The sequence below is a fragment of the Neovison vison genome, chromosome 6 (assembly GCF_020171115.1).
Source record: "Neovison vison isolate M4711 chromosome 6, ASM_NN_V1, whole genome shotgun sequence".
Classification (NCBI taxonomy): domain Eukaryota; kingdom Metazoa; phylum Chordata; class Mammalia; order Carnivora; family Mustelidae; genus Neogale; species Neogale vison.
Window position 1 is genome coordinate 119,724,234 of NC_058096.1, and position 19,550 is coordinate 119,743,783.

General features: G+C 47.3%; 1 protein-coding gene across 2 annotated transcripts in view; it reads left to right on the top strand.

Moving 5' to 3' along the window:
• The window catches only part of HEG1 (heart development protein with EGF like domains 1), an 87,998-nt gene that overhangs the window by 35,383 nt on the left and 33,065 nt on the right, over positions 1-19,550 (top strand). For both annotated transcript variants that reach the window (XM_044252148.1, XM_044252147.1), the window contains 9 exons: positions 453-806; positions 2,219-2,566; positions 6,720-6,989; positions 7,617-8,957; positions 11,094-11,210; positions 11,841-11,960; positions 15,843-15,946; positions 18,652-18,710; positions 18,957-19,117. In XM_044252148.1, coding sequence (XP_044108083.1) covers positions 453-806; positions 2,219-2,566; positions 6,720-6,989; positions 7,617-8,957; positions 11,094-11,210; positions 11,841-11,960; positions 15,843-15,946; positions 18,652-18,710; positions 18,957-19,117 — 2,874 coding nt within the window. The remainder of the gene's footprint in view (positions 1-452; positions 807-2,218; positions 2,567-6,719; positions 6,990-7,616; positions 8,958-11,093; positions 11,211-11,840; positions 11,961-15,842; positions 15,947-18,651; positions 18,711-18,956; positions 19,118-19,550) is intronic.

The following is a 19,550-nucleotide window of genomic DNA, read 5'->3' on the forward strand; positions in this document are numbered from 1 at the left end:
CCTTACTTTTATTCCTTTATATATTCGGATTTTAATCTACTACAGCAGTTTGAACAAAAGGATCACATGGCTAAAATGAAGCAAAACAAAAACCTGTACCTTATCACATGGCCACTCCCTGTATAATCTCTAAGCTGGAATTCCAGAGTAGAAGTTTTTTCCTTCCTCTATAAAAACCAAGGCAGAGAATGTCTAGAGGCTTTCTCCCATCTTCCTTTCAGCTAGAGCCAAAGCTTTCCACTGTGCTAAGTGAAGGACCTCACCACTTCCTCGCTTAGCTCTATGAGAATCAGAGCCCATGAAGAGAGAGCGTCAAATGTGTTTATCTATATTTAGGTCCACATTATCTAGATTTATGCAACAAAAGGTATTAAGCATTATTTGTATCTAGATACATCCCTCATTTTCTTAAACCCTGGAGTAGTGTTAAAGCATATTTTCTTCCATTTTAGCCTTTGGAAGCACAGAGGAGCTGAACAACTCCACCGTTCTCCCAAGTGCCTTGGCGAGCCGGAGAGCGAGCAAGCATGTCACCACCATGCTCCCCACGGACGTCCCTGGGATGCTCCCGTCTTTAACCGTCAGTCTGCAGCCCCTAAATGAGACCGAGAATTTCCCCAAGGACTCTGAAATTGCCAAGACTTCAGTATCGGCCCATTCTTCACCCTTTGAGGCAGGGTTGCAAAGAAATAGGGAAATAATCAGGAATCCAGGAAATGGGGAATTCATCGAGCCATCCACAGAAAATGGATTTGGCCTTGCACCTTCCCGGGTCTCCGTGGGATTCTGGCAAAATGATTCCCCAAGTAAGTATTTAATCTTCACTTGATCTCTTATGGACATTTAAAACAACTGTTGAGGGGCACCTGGGTGGCTCAGTGGGTTAAAGCCTCTGCCTTCGGCTCGGGTCATGATCCCAGGGTCCTGGGATCGAGCCCTGCATTGGGCTCTCTGCTCAGTAGGGAGTCTTCTTTCCCACTCCCTCTCTCTGCCTACTTGTGATCTCTGTCTGTCAAATGAATAAATAAAATCTTTAAATAAATAAATAAAAATTAAAAACTGTTGGGTTGTCTTGAAAGATGGCTTCACGACCATTTGCCATCTCACAAAAAAATAAATAAAAGGGAGCGTATTCTCAGCTAATGCCATCTCCTCTGTCTGGTACACCACCTTATCACATTTTTATGTTCATCCTTATGAGAACATTGTGAAGTCCATCAGACAGGCATCATGCCTCCTGTTTTTATATAGGCGAGGAAACAGGCTCAGAGGGATGAAGAAGTGAGGGCGCAGTCCTGTCGCTTGATCAGAGCAGAGTCCAGAGCTTTCCTCGGAGCTGGCCCTGTGGACAGCTTCTTACCACCTATGGGATTGTCCTCAGTGAGAGCCGGCCTGTTCCTTCAGCCTAGCTGGAGTTTGTTTATGCACAGATTGTTCTTCCAAATAACACATGAAGATAAAAGTATAGTCCTTCAAATTCATCGTTTCAGTAGACGCCCTCTAGTTTATTTTTTGTTTGCTATACTTGAAAATTAGAATTACTAGTGGGAAAAAAAACAAGAATTACTAGTGAAATTGCTTGAGAAGAATGCCTCTGAGCAAACCCTTTATGTAGGCACATCATATATGTTGGACGTAACCCCCTCTCTCCTTTGACCCCTTTGGGGGAAAGACAAGAAAACACCCAAGCCTGCAAGTTACTCTGCTACTTAGCACATTCTCTTTAAAAGCTCCCTTCTTCACCAGCGCTTATTTTTAGTATTGCTATCTTACTGACATCGAAAAGGTTTGAAATAATTATCTAGACTGTGAAATTGCCTGTCAGGTTACCCATATAATATATACTCTACAAGGTGGGGCGCCTGGGTGGCTCAGTGGGTTAAGCCGCTGCCTTCGGCTCAGGTCATGATCTCAGGGTCCTGGGATCAAGTCCCGCATCGGGCTCTCTGCTCAGCGGGGAGCCTGCTTCCCTCTCTCTCTGCCTGCCTCTCCATCTACTTGTGATTTCTCTCTGTCAAATAAATAAATAAAATCTTAAAAAAAAAAAAAAAAAAATATATATATATATATATATATATATATATATATATATATATATATATACTCTACAAGGGGTCTTTGCAAAGGGGATCTTTGCTTAGGGAGGACTCATGTCTCGGTTGTTGGGGAATCTCTTTCCCATCTGTGTCATGGCCTTTGTTTCCCTGACCCCTTCCAGCCTTGGGAGGAGACCAGCTTGCCAGCAGCTCGGAGGCAGAGCTGGGAAGCCCCATGTCTCGGACCGAGGCTGCGTCCAGGCCTGTCCCGTCGGGCAGAAGCAGAGACAGCACGGCGCGCTGGTTCCTGACCAACAGCAAGACATCTGCAGATATGACAGGAAGCTCTACTTCCTATCCCGAAGTTGTGAACGCCTCAGTTTTGACCCACTTCTCAGCCTCTGCCCCCCAGTCTAGAGGAAGTGACAGAGCGCCGGGCCAGAGGAGCTATGCTGAACTGGCCACAGAGTCATTGTCCTCCTCCTCCTCAGAGAGCCTGGATTCCTCATCTCCGCGTGGTGAACGCTCAAGTGAGTGTCCCCTTCACAGGACCGTACCCCCCCCCCCCCGGAGGGCAGAGGGGCCGGTCACGGAGCCACTCCGGAGGCCCCTCTGCTGTCGTCATTCCCAGGCCGTTCTTCCAGCTGTATAGCCCCACTTTTTTTCTGGTTCATCTGCCAGGAGCTAATCTTGCCACCGGCCCTTCCCACACACAGATCACCATGTCCTTCTGTCCCCTGCAGCCCACCCCACACCCCCAGACCTGCCTTAATCACACAGCTTCTGGAAGGTCCTCAGGCACTGTTGTTCCCCCCAGGCCTGGACATTCCTCAAGAGCAGCTCTCCCTCCCCCTTGTTTAAACAGCTTTAGGGAGATAGAATTCACATTCTGTGCAGTTTGCCCCAACTGTGCATTTCAGTGGCTTTTGGTGTATTTGCAGAGTCGTGCAGCCAGCACCGCTAATTCCAGAATGCTTCCACCACCCCAGAAAGAAAGCCGGCGCTCATCAGCACTGGCTCCCCATCCTCTCCTCCTCCCAGCTTCTGACAACCACTAACTTACTTTCTGTCTCTGCGGATTTGCCTATTCTAGACAGTTGTTGGGGTTTTATTGTTTTTAAGATTTATTTATTATTTGACAGAAATAGATAGCACAAGCAGGCAGAGCGGCAGGCAGGGGGAGAGGGAGAAGCAGGCTCCCCACTGAGCAGGGAGCCCGGCACGGGGCTGGATCCCAGGACCCCGGGGATCATGACCTGAGCCAAACAGACGCTTAACCAACTGAGCCACCCAGGCGCCCCTGTTCTAGAGAGTTTGTAAATGAAATCCTGCAGCCCGTGGCCTTCTGTGATTTTCGCTCTGCATACCATTTTCAGGGTTCATCCCTGTTGTGGCCTGTGTTAGTACTTCCTTCCTTTGTGTGGCTGATTTGCCACACTGAGTTCATCCTTTCTTCAGTGATCGCACATGTGGGGCTTTCCCACCTTTTGTCCATTGTGAATAATGCCACCGTGAGGGGCGCCTGGGTGGCTCAGTGGGTTGGGCCTCTGCCTTCAGCTCGGGTCATGATCTCGGGGTCCTGGGATCGAGCCCCGCATCAGGCTCTCTGCTCACCAGAGAGCCTGCTTTCACCTCTCTCTCTGCCTGCCTCTCTGACTACTTGTGATCCTCTCTCTCTGTGTGTCAAATAAATAAATAAAATCTTTAAAAAAAAATAATAATGCCACCATGAACATTCTGGTATGAGTCTTCATATGGACATGTGTTTTACATTCTCTCAGAATGGCTGGGTTATAGGGTAGCTCTGTATTTAACCTTTGAGGAATCGTCAAACTGCTTTCCAAAGTGACCGCACCATTTCATATTGCCACCAGCAACGTGCGAAGGTTCCAGTTCCTCAGGGCCCTTCCCCAGGACCTACTGCGGATCACCTGTTGTGACGATGGCCATCCTCCTGGATGTGAAGTGGCATCCCAGGCGGTTTGGATTTGCATGTTCTAGCTAATGACGTTGAGGGTCTTTTCACTTTGGGGAAAGTCTACTCGCATAGGAGTTTCTTTCTATAGTGTCTGGATCCGGTATTCCTAGTCCTCTATCAGATACTCCATTTGCAGACGTTTTCTTCCGATCTGTGGGGTTTCTTTTTAGTTTTCTGACAATATCGTTTTTTGCAGCACAAAGGTTTTTAATTTTGATGAAGTCCAATTTATCAAATTGAGAACACTGTTTCTCTGATGGTCCTTTTTTTTTTTTTTTTAAAGATTTTTATTTATTTAACAGACAGAGATCACAAGTAGGCAGAGAGGCAGGCAGAGAGAGAGGAGGAAGCAGGCTCCCTGCAGAGCAGAGCTCCCTGCAGAGCAGAGAGCCCGATGCGGGCCTCGATCCCAGGACCCTGGGATGATGACCTGAGCCGAAGGCAGAGGCTTAACTCACTGAGCCACCCAGGCGCCCTGATGGTCCTTTTTAATAATGTTTTTGGGTAATTTTACCAACAATTCTCAGCCACCTTGTTAAGATGAAATGTGTGCTGAATGAAGCAAAAATGCAACAATTTACCATTTAAGCAGATAAGGGGCTTAAATCCGTACCTCTCTTCCACTGATAATAGGGGCTCCATTTCCCCCATATGAACGTCCTAATTGATGGGGGAGATTAGCATTTATTGCTACTGATGATGGAAAAGCATATGCTTATTATGAAAGAGTACTACATGTATGGTTGGGGAATATTTGTGCTTTTTCACGTATGTGCGTGCAAACTGCAAGCTCTGTCTCCTAGACAAAAGGGTTCATTTTCCACCCTCACAAGGTGGGGCTCAGAGTTTTCTCCTCCTCAAACTGGGAGCTTAGGTGCCGTGCCCTTTCCTTTCCTCTGTGCATCTCCTGAGTACCAGTAGCCTTCACTCCATGGTGCGTGCTCAGTGGGTTTGTGTGGGAAAGGTGATCTCAGGGTGAGCAGGTCTTAGGGTTCAGATAAGGAATAGCCTCATTCCTGAAACCAGCTCACCGTCAGTTCACCTAATGCTTTATCTCATTTGCTCTGAATCAGTCAAAGCAGACTCCTTCTGCCATCCAGCCTTTCAGAATTCTTGGTCTATTCCTTTTTCTGGGCTTGGAGGCAGCCCCCGGTTTCAGGCCATGACTCTCTGCTTTCTTAACTCTGTAAGCCTGATGGGGTTGTTTGCCTAAACTCCATTTAAGAGTCTTGTAATCTCCCCAGCCTGGACCTTGTCCCTTCTGCCCAGGGAATTTGTACTCAGATACACTCAACCCTCAAGCTGCTCCTGGCAGACTTCCCATGGGTCTCCTAAGCCCTTCAGCTTGGTCAGGTCACGTCTCTCCCTGCTTCCTGGCTGTCTCAGCACTTGCTGTGTATCCCTGTCCCCCTACTCATTCCTGCCATTTAATGCAAACCTACCATGAAGAGAGCTTCCCTAACATGCAGCTTTACCTATGTTTTCTATGAGGTTTTAAGAGCTCGTCTGGGGGCACTGGGCTGACTCAGTTGGTAGAACATATGACTCTTGATCTCAGGGTCATGAGTTTGAGCCCCATGTTGGGCGTAGAGATTACTTAAATAAATAAACTAAAAAAAAAAAAAAAAAGAGCTAATCTGGTCTGGGACTAGGAATAAGAACTGGGGAAAGAACTTGTTTTCTCGGGGCGCCTGGGTGGCTCAGTGGGTTAAGCTTCTGCCTTCAGCTCAGGTCATGATCTCAGGGTCCTGGGATTGAGCCCTACATGGGACTCTGGGCTCAGCTGGAAGTCTGCTGAAGATTCTCTCTCTCCCTCCCCGCTGCCACTCCCCCCGCCACCTGCTTGTACCTGTGCACTTGGGGTTTTTTTGTTTGTTTGTTTTTTGTTTTTTTTTAATGATTTTATTTACTTATTTAATATACAGAGATCACAGGTAGGCAGAGAGGCAGGCAGAGAGAGAGGAAGAGAAGCAGACTCCCTGCCGAGCAGAGACCACCACATGGGGCTCGATCCCAGGACCCTGGGATCATGACCTGAGCCGAAGGCAGAGGCTTTAACCCACTGAGCCACCCAGGTGCCCCATACCTGTGCAGTTGTGTGTGTTCTCTCCCTCTCTCTCAAATAAATAAATAATTTTTAAAAATTAAAAAAAAGAAAAAGAACATAGAACAGAAAATAAGCCCATCTTTAATCTCCAACCACCGTGCATTTCTCACTGACGCGTTAAGGGAAAAAAACTAATGCTCTAGAAGAATGATAAGCCCCATGTCAGTTCCGACACTCCCAGGAGGAAAAATCCTTCTGAGTAATGGGGGGAGGGCTCTCCCTCCTGGACCTCATCAGAAAATCTAAAGCCCCTGTGGGCCAGTCAGTCTTCTGCTGGGCATCCCCCAGCCCCACTGCCGCCACCAGTTTCCCTGACACAAGCTCTATTACGTATCCCCGAGCAGAAAGACAGTATCCATCCTGTTCGCCGAAGTAGTAAACCTTCCCAGCAGTCCCAGTCGCCTGAACGGGTGTGCTGATCTGTGGTGCCTCTTGAGGTTTTGGTCCTGAGACGGGTTTGCAGGGAGCACCACATTGTGGTTTCTCACGTGGGGGTGTCAAGAAAGACCCGGGAAGACCCAGGTCACTCCTGGGACTCCCGCACGGTGCTGCCGCTCCAGCCCTGCACTGACCCGCCATCTCTTCAATCCTGTTGCAGCCACTGAAGACGGTCCAGGGCCCGGAGGCAGTTCTGAGGTGGAGGAGAGGACGTCCCAGGCTCACCGCCCGCACACCTCAGCTACTTTCACCGGGAATGGAGAGCGCACGCTGCGGTCCCTCACCAACGCCAGCACGACCTCAGGGGAAGGGGGGCACTCTGGGATAGTGCCCAGAGAAACCGAGAGCGCCACCCAGTATGGGAACGTGACCGGGACGGGTGACGCCCGCTTGGTCTCAGGTTCCCTGGCAGCCTCGCCAGCCCTGGGAGGTGAGGAGCAGGAACTCTGCCCACATCCCTTCAGCTCCCCTGTCAGCGCACCTACAGTCCTAGAATGATCAAGTTTGCTGTCAACCCGGAAAGTACCTTAGAAGCTCTGTCCGAAGAGAACTTTCGGGATTCTCCCACTTCCCCCCACTGGCCTCAGCCGTGTGTGATGTTGTCTGCCAGGATGCCTGGAATAAAGGAGACCGGCCAGCCGTGGCCAAAGTCAATCTCCTGGGAAAGAAATATCTCGTTATCATTATACAGAATGGAAAATTGGGAGGGTTTTCCTTTTTCCATTTAGACATAACAATTGTTCTATTGGGGTCTTAAGAGCTTTTTAGATACCAGTTTGCTTTTATCAAAAAAAGCATGTGGAAGGAATTTGGACCCATTCCCTCTTCTTCAGCCACTGGCCCCACTTCTCTTTTATTACCATTTCCATTGCCACCTCCCGCACTCCTCCCAGGTGGTAAAAATACTCCGCACAGGCTCTGTACATTCCTGCTTGCCCACACCGCTCCTCCAGAATGCTCGCCATCAAAAACTGCCTCTCCAAGGAAAGCATTTAGCATGTGTTTGGGAGATTTCTTGTTTGTCGAGTTGACCTAACTTTGGTTTTTCCATTTGCAGTCACCGGAATTAGCTACAATCAAGTGAGTGGCACGGATATGGAACAGGGGACTTCCAGTGACTACACAGACCACACCTATGTCTCATCCACTTTCACCAAAGGAGAACGGGCATTGCTTTCCATTACAGACAACAGTTCATCCCCGGACTTAAGGGAGAGTTCTACCTCTTCTACTAAGATCTCAAACTCTTCACTTTCAGACTCTTCTTCCTCATCTCAAGCTCAGACTGGAGGAAGGAATGTGTCATCCTATGACAGGGAGTACGCCCAGCCTTCCACTGAGTCGCTGGCTGTGCGCACAGCCAGTGTTCCCTCCTACACACCCACCATCAACAGGCCCAACACTCTGGTTCTTCTGGACACTGATGCTGCATTGACTCATGACTCCTCTTCTTCTTCTTTGGGCCCCCCGTTGCCCCTGCCCTCAGTGTCCCAGTCCCACCCGTTGTTCTCATCAGTCTCACCATCAACCAGGGCCTCTACTCTTCCACTGCAGTCCATTCCCGATGCGCCCAAGCCCATGTCTTCCTCACCACCGCCCTTACCCGTATCCCTGACGGCATCTACCCCTGCCTCACCGTCTGCCTCCCAAACAACCCTACCACCTTCACCTCCTACCCTGGTCCTGCCCAGGGCAAGAGACACTCCTGTGACCTCAGTTCAGACTGAGACAACGGCATTATCTGTGGCAATGCTCCCCAAGAGTCAAACAGCAGATCCTAAGAACCAGAGTAACCCACACCCTGAGAAAGTCATTACAGAATCAAAGCCACCAAGCCCAGAGTCTCTGCCCACAGAGGTCACCGAAGCTGTAACAGTGAGGTCTACACCAGGGATCCCTAGGCCCTCGACCTTAACAGAGTCCTCCACTCAGCAAACCCTTCTAGCCATGAGCACCAGCATACCCCAGACATCTCCAGCTTTGACAACCACCATTCTCCAGACCTCTCATCCTTTCAGCCCTGTGTCAACCAGAGCAGCTCCAATGGCTGACCCCACAACAGTACAGACTACGGCTGAAAAACAGCTCTTGCCAACCAGCCCTGAAATCCCATCACCACAGATCTCCACAGAAAGGGCTGTCACCACAGAAAGGAGCCAGGTGCATGGAAATGCTACCAGCCAATCGATCCCCCTGACCATCGTACCCACATCAGCGAGAGGATTGACCCCAGGGCCTGGTGTGACGGAAGAGTACAGCCCGACTTCACATCTCCTCAGAACATCTCCTCTCCCAGTCACACACATTTCCACGGCTGAAGTATTGACTCCCAAATCTACCACCTCCGCTGCTCCGAGCAGCACGCAGTCACCAGAAGTGTTGTCATCTCCAGCCGCAGGTAAAAGGCAGTCACATAAGCACACTGTGGACTGCACAGGCACGGGATTTGTGGGCACGCGGGGTAAGGGCTGCTCTCTGCAGTAGGTCAGAGTCTGGGCTGTCACCTCATCAGATAATGTCATGGCAGTCCTCTTCTTCTCACCTCAGAGTTCCAGAACTCTTCCTAAAGCATGAGGGGAGGATGCCGTTGGCTGTGTGTGGTATCTGTAGATAGTGCCAGTGTAGCTTGTAATGCCCCAAATGGCAAGAGTCTTTTAAGGTGCCTTGAAGTCTTCCGAGGCTGGAGCAGGGAAGTGATGTGGGAACTGACTTTGGAAACACTGCACTCGAGAAGCTTCAGGTGACCTTTCTAAGACACGCAGTGATTACCCCCTGCTCCCGGGTCAGAGCCCTGAGCTTCTCTTCTCAGTTGCTGGGAAGGCTGCTCTGGATCCGAGGAAAGCCTAGGCTCCTTGGTCTTCCTGGGAGTGTGTTGCTAGTTGACAAAGGTAGGAAAGGGACATGTTCCATAAAAGGATGCTGAACAAATGTTTTCCGGTAGTGATAGGGTGATCCGAGCCATTTACTCTGCCCTTGGGCTTATCTTTGTATTTGTGTGAAAGTGGACAGCACGGGAGAAATAAAGCCATTTGTGTGACTCTTCATAATTTAAGGAAGAGTGGAAGGAATTAGAGTGAAAGATCTTTCAATGTCATGGTCAGAATTGTACCTTTGGCTTGTCCAGACCCGAGGAAGGAACACTGCTGTTGGTGCAGGGCTGACAGGGAGACTGACAGCCTTAAGGAAGGAGGAAAGAAGAGAACGCTTTGTAGTGACTAGAGCAGGGAGCTCAGTCAGTGTCCTAGTTCCGGCCAGTCGGCCACGGCCAGCCAAAGGGCAGGAGGGCCATCACCACCCATGCTGCCAGCCCCCCAGTGCCCGGCGCATTGATGCCTTCTTTGTGCCAGCAACCCGAGTATCTCTGGGACACGAAACGTAGACTTCTCCGGGGAGGCTGGGAGCCCTGCTTCGGGACTCCAGGAGGAGCATCATTTCCTGCCAAACATATTCCAGGACCAGATGGAACATAATTCGCAAATCTCCTTTAGAGCCGATTATGGTCATTACAATGATAACTGTAGGGCAGAATTAACAGCATCATGGCTGGCTGTCAGGAGGGTTTTTCTGACAGTGTCAATGGGACAGAGTTTGGTTTTGGAGGGGCCGTGCTCCTGTCGGTGATTTTAGGAATACATAAAGGATTCTTCTGGAATAGGAACACCGTCTTTAGGGTTAGCTTGTTTGTTTGGGGTTTTTGTTTTTGGTGTTACAACTCTTGACTTCGGCCTCCTTTTTCTCCTTCTACCAGCGATTCTTCTGCTTGGAAGAGATGCAGTTATGCTATGGGTTTCGACACTCCTGAGCATGTGACATAAGTCTTTAGTAGACTGTCATTACGTACCTGGAGCATGACAGTGCTGGTTCTTGACACCAGAATCCAGAGTCCTGGTCTCTGCCCTGGAAGCTGGGAGTCCAAGGGAACAATGAAGCCTGGGTGCCTTTAAGGCCTAAATGAGTCAGAGAGGGCTCATCGTTACATTATGGGAAAAGGGCACCGGGGTGTCCCACTTCGATGTTTTTCCATATGATGGCAACATATGTGGAGGCCCGGTTATATTTTGATTTTTGATTTTGGGTTTTTGGTTGTTTTTTTTTTTTTTTTTTTGGAAAGGGGAGAAGCCTGGAGCAGGGAGGATGGTTAGTCAGGGACTTCTCCCCCCTGATGTGTGTTTTAAATTGGTATGGATTCAGGTAGACTTGTCTAAGTGTCAAAGACAATATAACCATCAGTCCTCAACCCAGCGACCTGGAAGCATGTCAGCAGCATCTCGATTTGAACCAGTTTTTGCATCCAGGGGTCTAGACACATGTCTAACACACGTGTCCACTCACGAACTGGCACCGGGGTCCTGTCCCCACTGCACCTTTTCCGCACCTCTTGGGAACCTGTTCTATTTTAGTGGTGTGACCTTTTGGGGTAAGTCAACAGAAATAAGCAAAAATCAAATATTAGCTGGAAGAATTAAATATTTACCTAGAGCTGCTTTTACATTTCCTCTGTGATTAACTGCTTTATTCCGGGATGTGTTTTTAGTTAACAGCTGTGCCGCGAACCCTTGTCTTCACGACGGGAAATGCGTCGCAGACCCCTCCGGCCGTGGGTATCAATGCGAGTGCTCACCCTCCTGGCAAGGGGATGACTGCAGTGTGGGTAAGAGAAAAACTCACCCCCAGCGGTCTGTACCACACTACCTCATTGAGATTAGCAGTGACACTATTTCCCTTCAAAGTGGAGGAGAGTAGGATTTTTTTTCTTAATTAAGATCCTGCCGATTGGAGAGTCAGCATGCTTATGTATTGTCTGCAAAGTAAGGTCAGACAGTAACGTTGACAAGCCTCCATGATCTGGCTCCGTTCTGTGGGCCCCCTACACCGGGGCCACACTGGACCATCCACAGCTCCCTAAAGACCCCTTGGCTTCTCCACCTCCAGCCTTCACTTCGCTGGTGCCTCAGCCTTCCCACCCACCCATCTGCTTGTTAAAGTCTTTCTAGTCTTAGTTCAGATGTTATTTGCAACAGTCCTTAATTCTCCCTCCCGTCGAAATCTTCCTCTCTCTCTGTACTTTCAAATCCTGGTTTGTATTTATGTCAGCTGTCCACACAGCTGCCTCCACCCTCAACAGACGGGCAGCCCCTGGAGGACAAGGGTAGCATCCTTCTCATCTCTGGGCCCCAGTGCACCTAGTACCGTTTGGCTCTTAGGACGTGCTCACTGGACCGGATAATGATTTTGCTGTCTGCCGCGGATTCAGTATGGCCCTGTTTGCTCTCCTCTGCAGATGTGAATGAGTGTCTCTTGAACCCCTGCCCACCCTTGGCCACATGCAACAATACTCAGGGATCCTTCACCTGCAAATGCCCAGTTGGCTACCAGCTGGAAAAGGGAATATGCAATCTGGGTAAGAGAATGAATCTACCTTGGAATGTATTCTGCACCACAATGTATTTTTTAAAATAACCTTGACTGTTTTCCTCCCTAAACAATATGGGTATTTGTCCAAGGCATAAACTTAAGGAATATAGAAAGAAGTGAAATTGCTACCTATTTTTTAATCACTCAGAGACATAGCACCTTATTTGCAATCTTTTTTAGTGTGCCCTGTATTTTTATATAGTTGAAATCATGTGGTATTTGTACAAACTTTATATCTTAAACATTTTTCCATATTACCAAAAATATCCCAAGGACTGCACGGACATGCCATTATTGGCTCACAATACTATTTGCCTAACCATTCCACACTGTAGTTAGGAAAAAATATATTTCAAAGGGATCTTCTAAGTATGTAGTAATAAAAAATATTTTTTTAAGGGAGAAAAAAGAGAGAATAAAACCCTGATTATCTTACTGCATTCACACATTCATTTGTAAAAGTGATCTTCATAGGCCTGTCCATAGGCAGATACATTTTTATAAAGCTGCTGTAATTGGACCATTACGATCTGTCCTATTTCATTTCCTAATTTGATAGTCTTGAAACTGGTTGATTTTGGATGTACTCTCCAGTTTATAGGTTAAAACGCAAACACAAATGAAAACTAAGGTACTGACAAGGTGCTAAGTGGCCAAGTTTATGCACCTGTTCGCTGAGAGGCTGCATTCCAGCCCACAGCTCTCATCACATAATAATGTGTTCATCAGAAGAGCTTCCTTGCACATAGGGTCTAACCCTGCTTTAGAGTGCTGAGTTCAACACGTAACTTGTTGAAGAAATGAGAAGTGCAGAACGTAGAGTTATCTAAGCGGGATAGGGAAACTGGCAGGTAAAGTGACTCATCTTTGAATCATCTTCGGTTGAACAGTGTGATACTTAACGTGCAAAAAGTGCTCAGTAAATATCTTTTTGAGAGAACAAATGTCTGTGACCTTTGCATGAATGCCTGTTGCCCACGGGCTGAGGGGAATCATCAGATATTTTAGGAAGGTTGTGTCAGATGACAAAACCCAAATGGTTAGGTAATGAGTTTGATGTCCTTTATTTAAGGGAGAACCACCATGGCCTGGGGGAGTCTGGGGTCTCACAGGCAGTGGAGCTCTCTCCCCCAGAGGGCTTTGGGTAAGGATGAGTCTGTAGAGGGCTAGAAGCCCGGTCAGTTCTGAAACAGGGCCTGATTGGCTAGGGTTGCCTATCTGACCTTACTTAGAAGGATCAAGGACAAGGGAGTAAGTACCGGGCCCAGAAGTGACTTGGTGTTGGGGGCTTGGCTGACTGCATCCATGATGTTCTGGTCCCGGGGAACATTTATAGAACTGGAAAGTTCATTTCGCTGACATGGCACCCTGGGGGAAAACAGCTTCGTCCTGGGCCTCAAAATTTATTTCAAACACTTGGTACCCTACTAAATTAATGGTAGAATTTTGGAAATGGTGTAAAATACAAGGATCAAGTCAAAGCATTATTAAGGAAAAAATAATCTAGGCCTCTAGACATCTGTTAAAATCAAGAACTCCTCTTTCTCTATTAGCTAACTTGCTTTTGGGTAACCTATTCCATTTTGCTATACCTGGTAGAAATAGGCCTGGAGGCTTTGGTTTAAGAATGGAGAAGCTGGGGTGATCTTGTTTTGAACCAGTGTGACAATCACCCCTGCCATTAGCCCCACTGCCCGGCTTCCAGCTCCAGAGCCCCTGGCGATGGCACAGAAGCCCTCAGCCTCAATGTTCTCATCTGTAAAATCAGATTACCACCTGCTCTGCTTCCCACTCAAGGTTATTGTGAAGATCAGATAAAATAAAGTATGTAAGCCAGCTTGGAAAATGGTAGAGTTCTCCGGATGGGAGGTATCATTTAACATTTAGTCCCTAACCTCTTGGACCAGAATTGAAAGCAATGAAAACACCAGGTACTCTGAATACAAAGTAATCATCATGGATCTTTAAAAAAAAAAATCATTGATATAAAAAAGAGAGAGACAAACCAAGAAACAGACTCTTGTTTCTAGAGAACAAACTGATGATTACCAGAGGGGAGAGGGTAAGAGGGATGAGGGAAACGGGATGGGGACGAAGAAGCACCCTGGTCCTGATGAGCTCCGAGTAATGTACAGAATCATTCATTCGCTGTAGTGTACACCTGAAACTCATACAACAGTATGTTCCTTCTACTGGAGTTGGAATTTAAAGCTTAATGAAATAAAAAACAAGTAATTTAAAATATCATTTCTATCCCTGATGTAAATCCACAGTTGAGCATGAAGTAGAAAATTCCCTTTAAGCCAGGTGAGGTAAAGTAGGCATGAAGATGTCCCTGTGCTGGGCAGGGGCTGGCGGCTGGAGGGTGGTGTGATGCTGTTTTCATAGCTGCACTGAAAGCAGAGGCCACGTTCACTGTCCTGGTTCAGAAGAGGTCTGTGTACTTAACATTTACAAGATGTGTATTTCCATCCCGGGAATCTGGGTATCAACCTGGACCAGGGAGAAGTGTAGATGAAGGAGTGAGGTGGTGGTTCTGGAAGCCTGTGTGCCCAGGGTCCCCCAGGCACTTCAGATCAGGAGGAGGAGAGCCAAGAGAGTGGTGCTTTTGTGTTAACAATCATCTTTCCCTTTTCAAGTCATTTAGCTTCATTGTTCATAAACATCAGAGGAACATGCAAATTAGAGCACGCTGAAATGCTTTCATTTGGCCAAGAATGTTTTCAAAGAGCTCCCTGCTGCTCAGCAAGAGTCCTGAGCAGCTGGCTTCACTGAACTGTAGAACAAGCAAAAAGATGTTAAATAAGGATTAAGGGCTTTAGACAGTAAGTATAAGATGTTAAATGTGTTCCCTGGCTCATTTGTGGGCCTTTTTCTTAATTCCGCAGGCAAGCTTTCTGTGAAGGAGCAGCCTTATGGGTTCCTGTGCTTTGGGTCTTTTTTCCCCACTCTGTCCAGAGGGAAAGATAAGAATTTAATATAAAGGAAGATAAGAGGCAGATATAAAGCAGGCTATACTAATTGTTGGTCGTCTGCCCATTTTTAAGTTCCATTCCCCCTCAGGCCCCATCAGCACAAATTGATGTTAAATACAAGTTTACTTTATGCGTGAAATGGACCTTGAAAGCAAGGTTGCTTTCTTTCGGGCCTGAACTCAACAATATCTTGAATTTGGGGCATGTGCATTGCCTGGCTTGTGACAGTGGGGCCCGGCAGCCTCCTGAGTGCTGGCGCACCACAGATGTTTGGCACCTTCCTCCATAGCCCCTCAGTTGTCCTGAATCAGTGAGCTGATTTCTGGAAGTGTCTTTCATCAGTGATAAAGTGGGCATTTCCTGTGAGTGAGAGGGTGGGGGCTGATGGGGTGATGCTGACCAGAAGAGGAAACCAAAGCACGCCTTGAAGCTGAGGGCTTCACAGCATGGGCCTAGAGGACAAGGGTGGTGCTCTGTGAAGAGCTTTCTCAGGCCTGACCCTTCATCTCCCCTCCTCCTGGGGTTGTATCATTTAAGCCAGCCAGTCTTTCTTCTTTGTCACATGCTTTACTTAGCATCGGTTATGTAGGCCGATCAGAGATCTATCAGAGAGGTCTCAGGATGGCTCCTCACAGCAGCTCACACAATGTGCAGAAGGCTCCTTGGCATTTCTAACTCAAAGGTTTACTAGGTCCGAGCCTCCTGCCCAGCTCAGTGGACACCCATCTTCCTCGAAGGGAGCTAGAAGAGGGAGAGGTGTTCTCTACCCTCAAGGAGAAAGACATGCACCCAGACTGTCTTACAAGGTGCAATAAAGAGGGGCACACCAGAGACTCACAAACACATAGCCACGCATGGTTGCACGCTCTGACGGGTTGTGTTTTCATTTCCAGTTAGAACCTTCGTGGCAGAGTTCAAATTAAAGAAAACATTTCTCAATACCACTATGGAGAAGAAAGCAGACCTACATGACGTTGAAAATGAGATCACCAAAACAGTAAGTTTTCCAAAAGGCATCTTGCTTCGAGTCCTTTGTTTTCTCCAACAGATTTCATTTGGAATTGGGAACTTCATGGGATCAGCTGTATCTCTTAGGATATTCATTTCCATTATGTTTGGAAGGTAAACTTCATGATAAAATTAAAAGCTCCTCAGAAATAGAAGGGAGGTGCTGAGAACCACTGGTGCCCAAGAAAAGCGTTTCTTCTGTGTGCCTTCACATGCAGCCTTTATCAGTGCCTTGGCGTTTCTTTTTCATGTGCAGCCTCAGAGTCACAGATGGTTAGAAGCCATGCACCAGTAAGAACTATTGGCAATGAGGAAAGATCCAGAAAATTCTACTATCCCATCTGCAACTGACATGCTGTGGGACTTTCTTTCTGTTTCCAAACTTGGGGAGAAGGATGCTCTTTCTCCTCAGGGCAATGCCGAAGGTGTATCAGTTAATCCTGATTTTCCAAGGTTGAGAATTCACTGCATAGATTATCTAGAGGGCCTTTGATTTCTCTTTTTTCCCTCTTTGCTTCTTTTTGTCAGGGGAAGAAAAAAAAAAGGAAAGAAAGAAAGAAAAATGAAAAAGAAGGGAGATGAAAATGAAGCTCAGGTAGTAAATTTTATCCCTTGTCTGCTACCTGAGTCTAAAATTTGGTGTTTAGAACATTGAAAATTGCCATTAAAATAAGTTTTAGACATTGATTAGTTTCTGATTTCAATTTTACTTGCTCTTTATGAGTAAGAGTAAATTAGCCAAAACCTATAGGGTTTTATAGAACTGTAGATTTTATTTGTGTAAAATTTAGATTCCAGTTCCATTTCCGTATCAACAGAGCATCTACTCTACGATGGGCACTTTGCCAGAAGCCTCACTCCTGTAAGAGGTATTGTCAGCCCCTTTACAGCTAGAAGAACAGGAAGCCCTGAAAGTTAATGACATTGCCTGAGTTCACACAGGGCAGGTGCAACGTAAGGAATAGTCCGCTAGACCAGCCTCACTTCTGACACCATTTGCAAGTTTGGGGATCCCCCAGACCACCCTCAGATTTGATAATTCACTGTAAGGACTCAGATCTTACGGACGCTCTTAAACTCATGGTTGTGGTTTATTACAGTGAAAAGGTCCAGGTCCCAATCAGACATGGGAGAGACACACAGGGCAGAATCAAGGAGGATTCCAAATTGGGCCCTTTCAGTTTTCTTTTCCCCGTGGAGTCACGTACTGTGTTAACTCCTCTTGGCAATGATGTATACAGTATTCATGGAGTCCTGCTAACTAGCAAAGGTCCCCTGAGCCTTGGTGTCAAGAGCCAATATGTGGACATAGTCAAATGCTCATATGGCTGACTTCAGTCTCCAGTCCTTCTGGAGGTCAGGCTGATACCATGTAACCCAAAGCTCCACAGAAATCATGTTGTTAGATATTTGGAGTAGCCCAGGGCCTCTAGGTGGACAAAGGCAGGAGGAGATGATCTCCTGGAAGCCAAGGGCTGAACCTCTCTTTGGGCAAGGTTAAATTCTTTACCATACAGCAGGATATTATGTCTGCTAACCCCTACACCCGGGGTTCTTGTCGCTTCCACACAGTTGCCTTTTGGTTGTGCTGTAGGTCAATATTTCCTTCTGGGTTCGTACAGGGGCTTCAAACCCGTGCAGAGATGCAGTCCCTCCCAGTACACGGCACTCAGTGACTTCCCTGATTTGTTCATTTTCACCCAGTATTAATGTATAATTTATTAGTGATGTGACATCCCCATGCCCAAGAATAGTGAAGATTTAAACAGTGACTAGAGAAGCCATTTAAATGGCCTTCCCCAAGATGCCATTCTGTTCTGAAATGTGCCTTTTCTCTTTTTCCTTGGGAAAACAGTTTAAGTCATTATACTATGAATAAATCATTGCCCATTGGAATATAGAGCAATGTCACACAAAGCCAGGAAAGGTTTGCTAACATCCTATGTTTGAATCCATCTAATAAGAGTCAGGTGTGCCTGACATACAGGCTTTGAAGACAGGCACGGCTGCATAGGTCAAGGTATTATGACTTTCTGCTGCACAGAAAGGATCCCCAGCCCCTACAATTGGGGGAGCAGAAAGGCAGGCATGGAACTTTATGCCCTAGAGGGATTTTCTGCTTTCTCTGAGGGTACAAGGCAAACACAGGGAGAGTCACTCTTAATTTTCTCTCAACAAAGGGGCTCTTGACCCACGTAATGTGATTTCCCGTGGAGATCCTTTTTGAAGAGGACCTAACTTTGAGTTAGGTCAACTCACTGTAGATTATGAGGGGTCTGTGTAGGACCTGCCAAACCTGGGGTAGCTGAAGCCTTTTCAGCGGGCCTTGTTCACTCTGCAAAGTCCAAATAAACAGTTGCCTCTGAGTTTTTTGAAACCTCGGTCTTAGAAGAGATCTGTTCCTTTGAAGATGTTTTGCATCCAAGGGTGCTGTTCTGAACATCATTTCCTGCCAAGATTTTCCCCACTGATTTACTATCTGCCTCTCTCCCTTTGTACTCAGGGAACAACAGAACAAGAGCAGGGAGGCATTTAAGAAGGGCACAAAAAAAGGACACCACTGCTCTGTAAAGCTGCCTGCTGATAACTTGAGGGCTGGAAAATGCCAGTTTTATCCTGAAAATAGGAAACTGGTTCTAGGTCTAAGACTTTGATCTAACTCACAGTTAATGACAAACCTATTTTTCCTTTCAGTTAAATATGTGTTTTTCGGCATTACCTGGTTATACCCGATCCACAGTTCATGCTTCTGGGTAAGTAACAGAATTATACTCCCTTGTGAACCAGTCTATATAAAGGGGAGATTATTTTAACATAGGCAACAGCAACAAAACTGGGCCCTGTTTGACCAAGCCACAGAGTGACCTGGGGTCAAGGTAACTGGACCTCCATGCTCTCCCATTCCCTTCCAGGAGAATGGAGATGCATTCATTTTCCAAAAACCCTGGGGCCCACATGGCATTCTAGGATAATTAAAAACTTACCCACTTTGCCAATAGGGAGTCCAATGCTATGGTTGTGTCCCTGCAAACCACATTCTCCTTGGCCTCCAACGTGACGCTGTTTGACCTGGCCGATGGGATGCAGAACTGTGTCAACTCCTGCAGATCTTCTGCTGAGGTCTGCCAGCTCTTGGGGTCTCAGAGGCGGATCTTTAAAGGTAAGAGGATGGTCCTCTGGGAGGACCCTGCCCATACGGTTAGGTACAGGGGCACTTGGGGCTCTGACTCCACATGCTGGTCACAGAGCCAGTCTGTGTTTGAAACGGGTGTTCTGCGAGGGGCACCTGGGTGGCTAAGTTGGTTGAACATCCAACTCTTGACCTCAGCTCGGGTCTTGGTCTCAGGGGTATGAGTTCAAGTCCCGTGTTGGGCTTGGAGCCTACTTGTATGTCAAGCAAAACGCCTTCACGTGTCTGTACCTTGATACACATGTGCATGCACACTCATGCATAGCCTTAAAGTCACCTGGTCTTTGGCACGCTGTCTCTTCTGTTTCTCCTGGACTTTGTTGGTGTGGGAAGGGATGCAAGAGCATTTGTAATGAAATCAGTCTTCTTGACCTTGAAAAGTTCCAGCTTTCTCTGGGGAGAC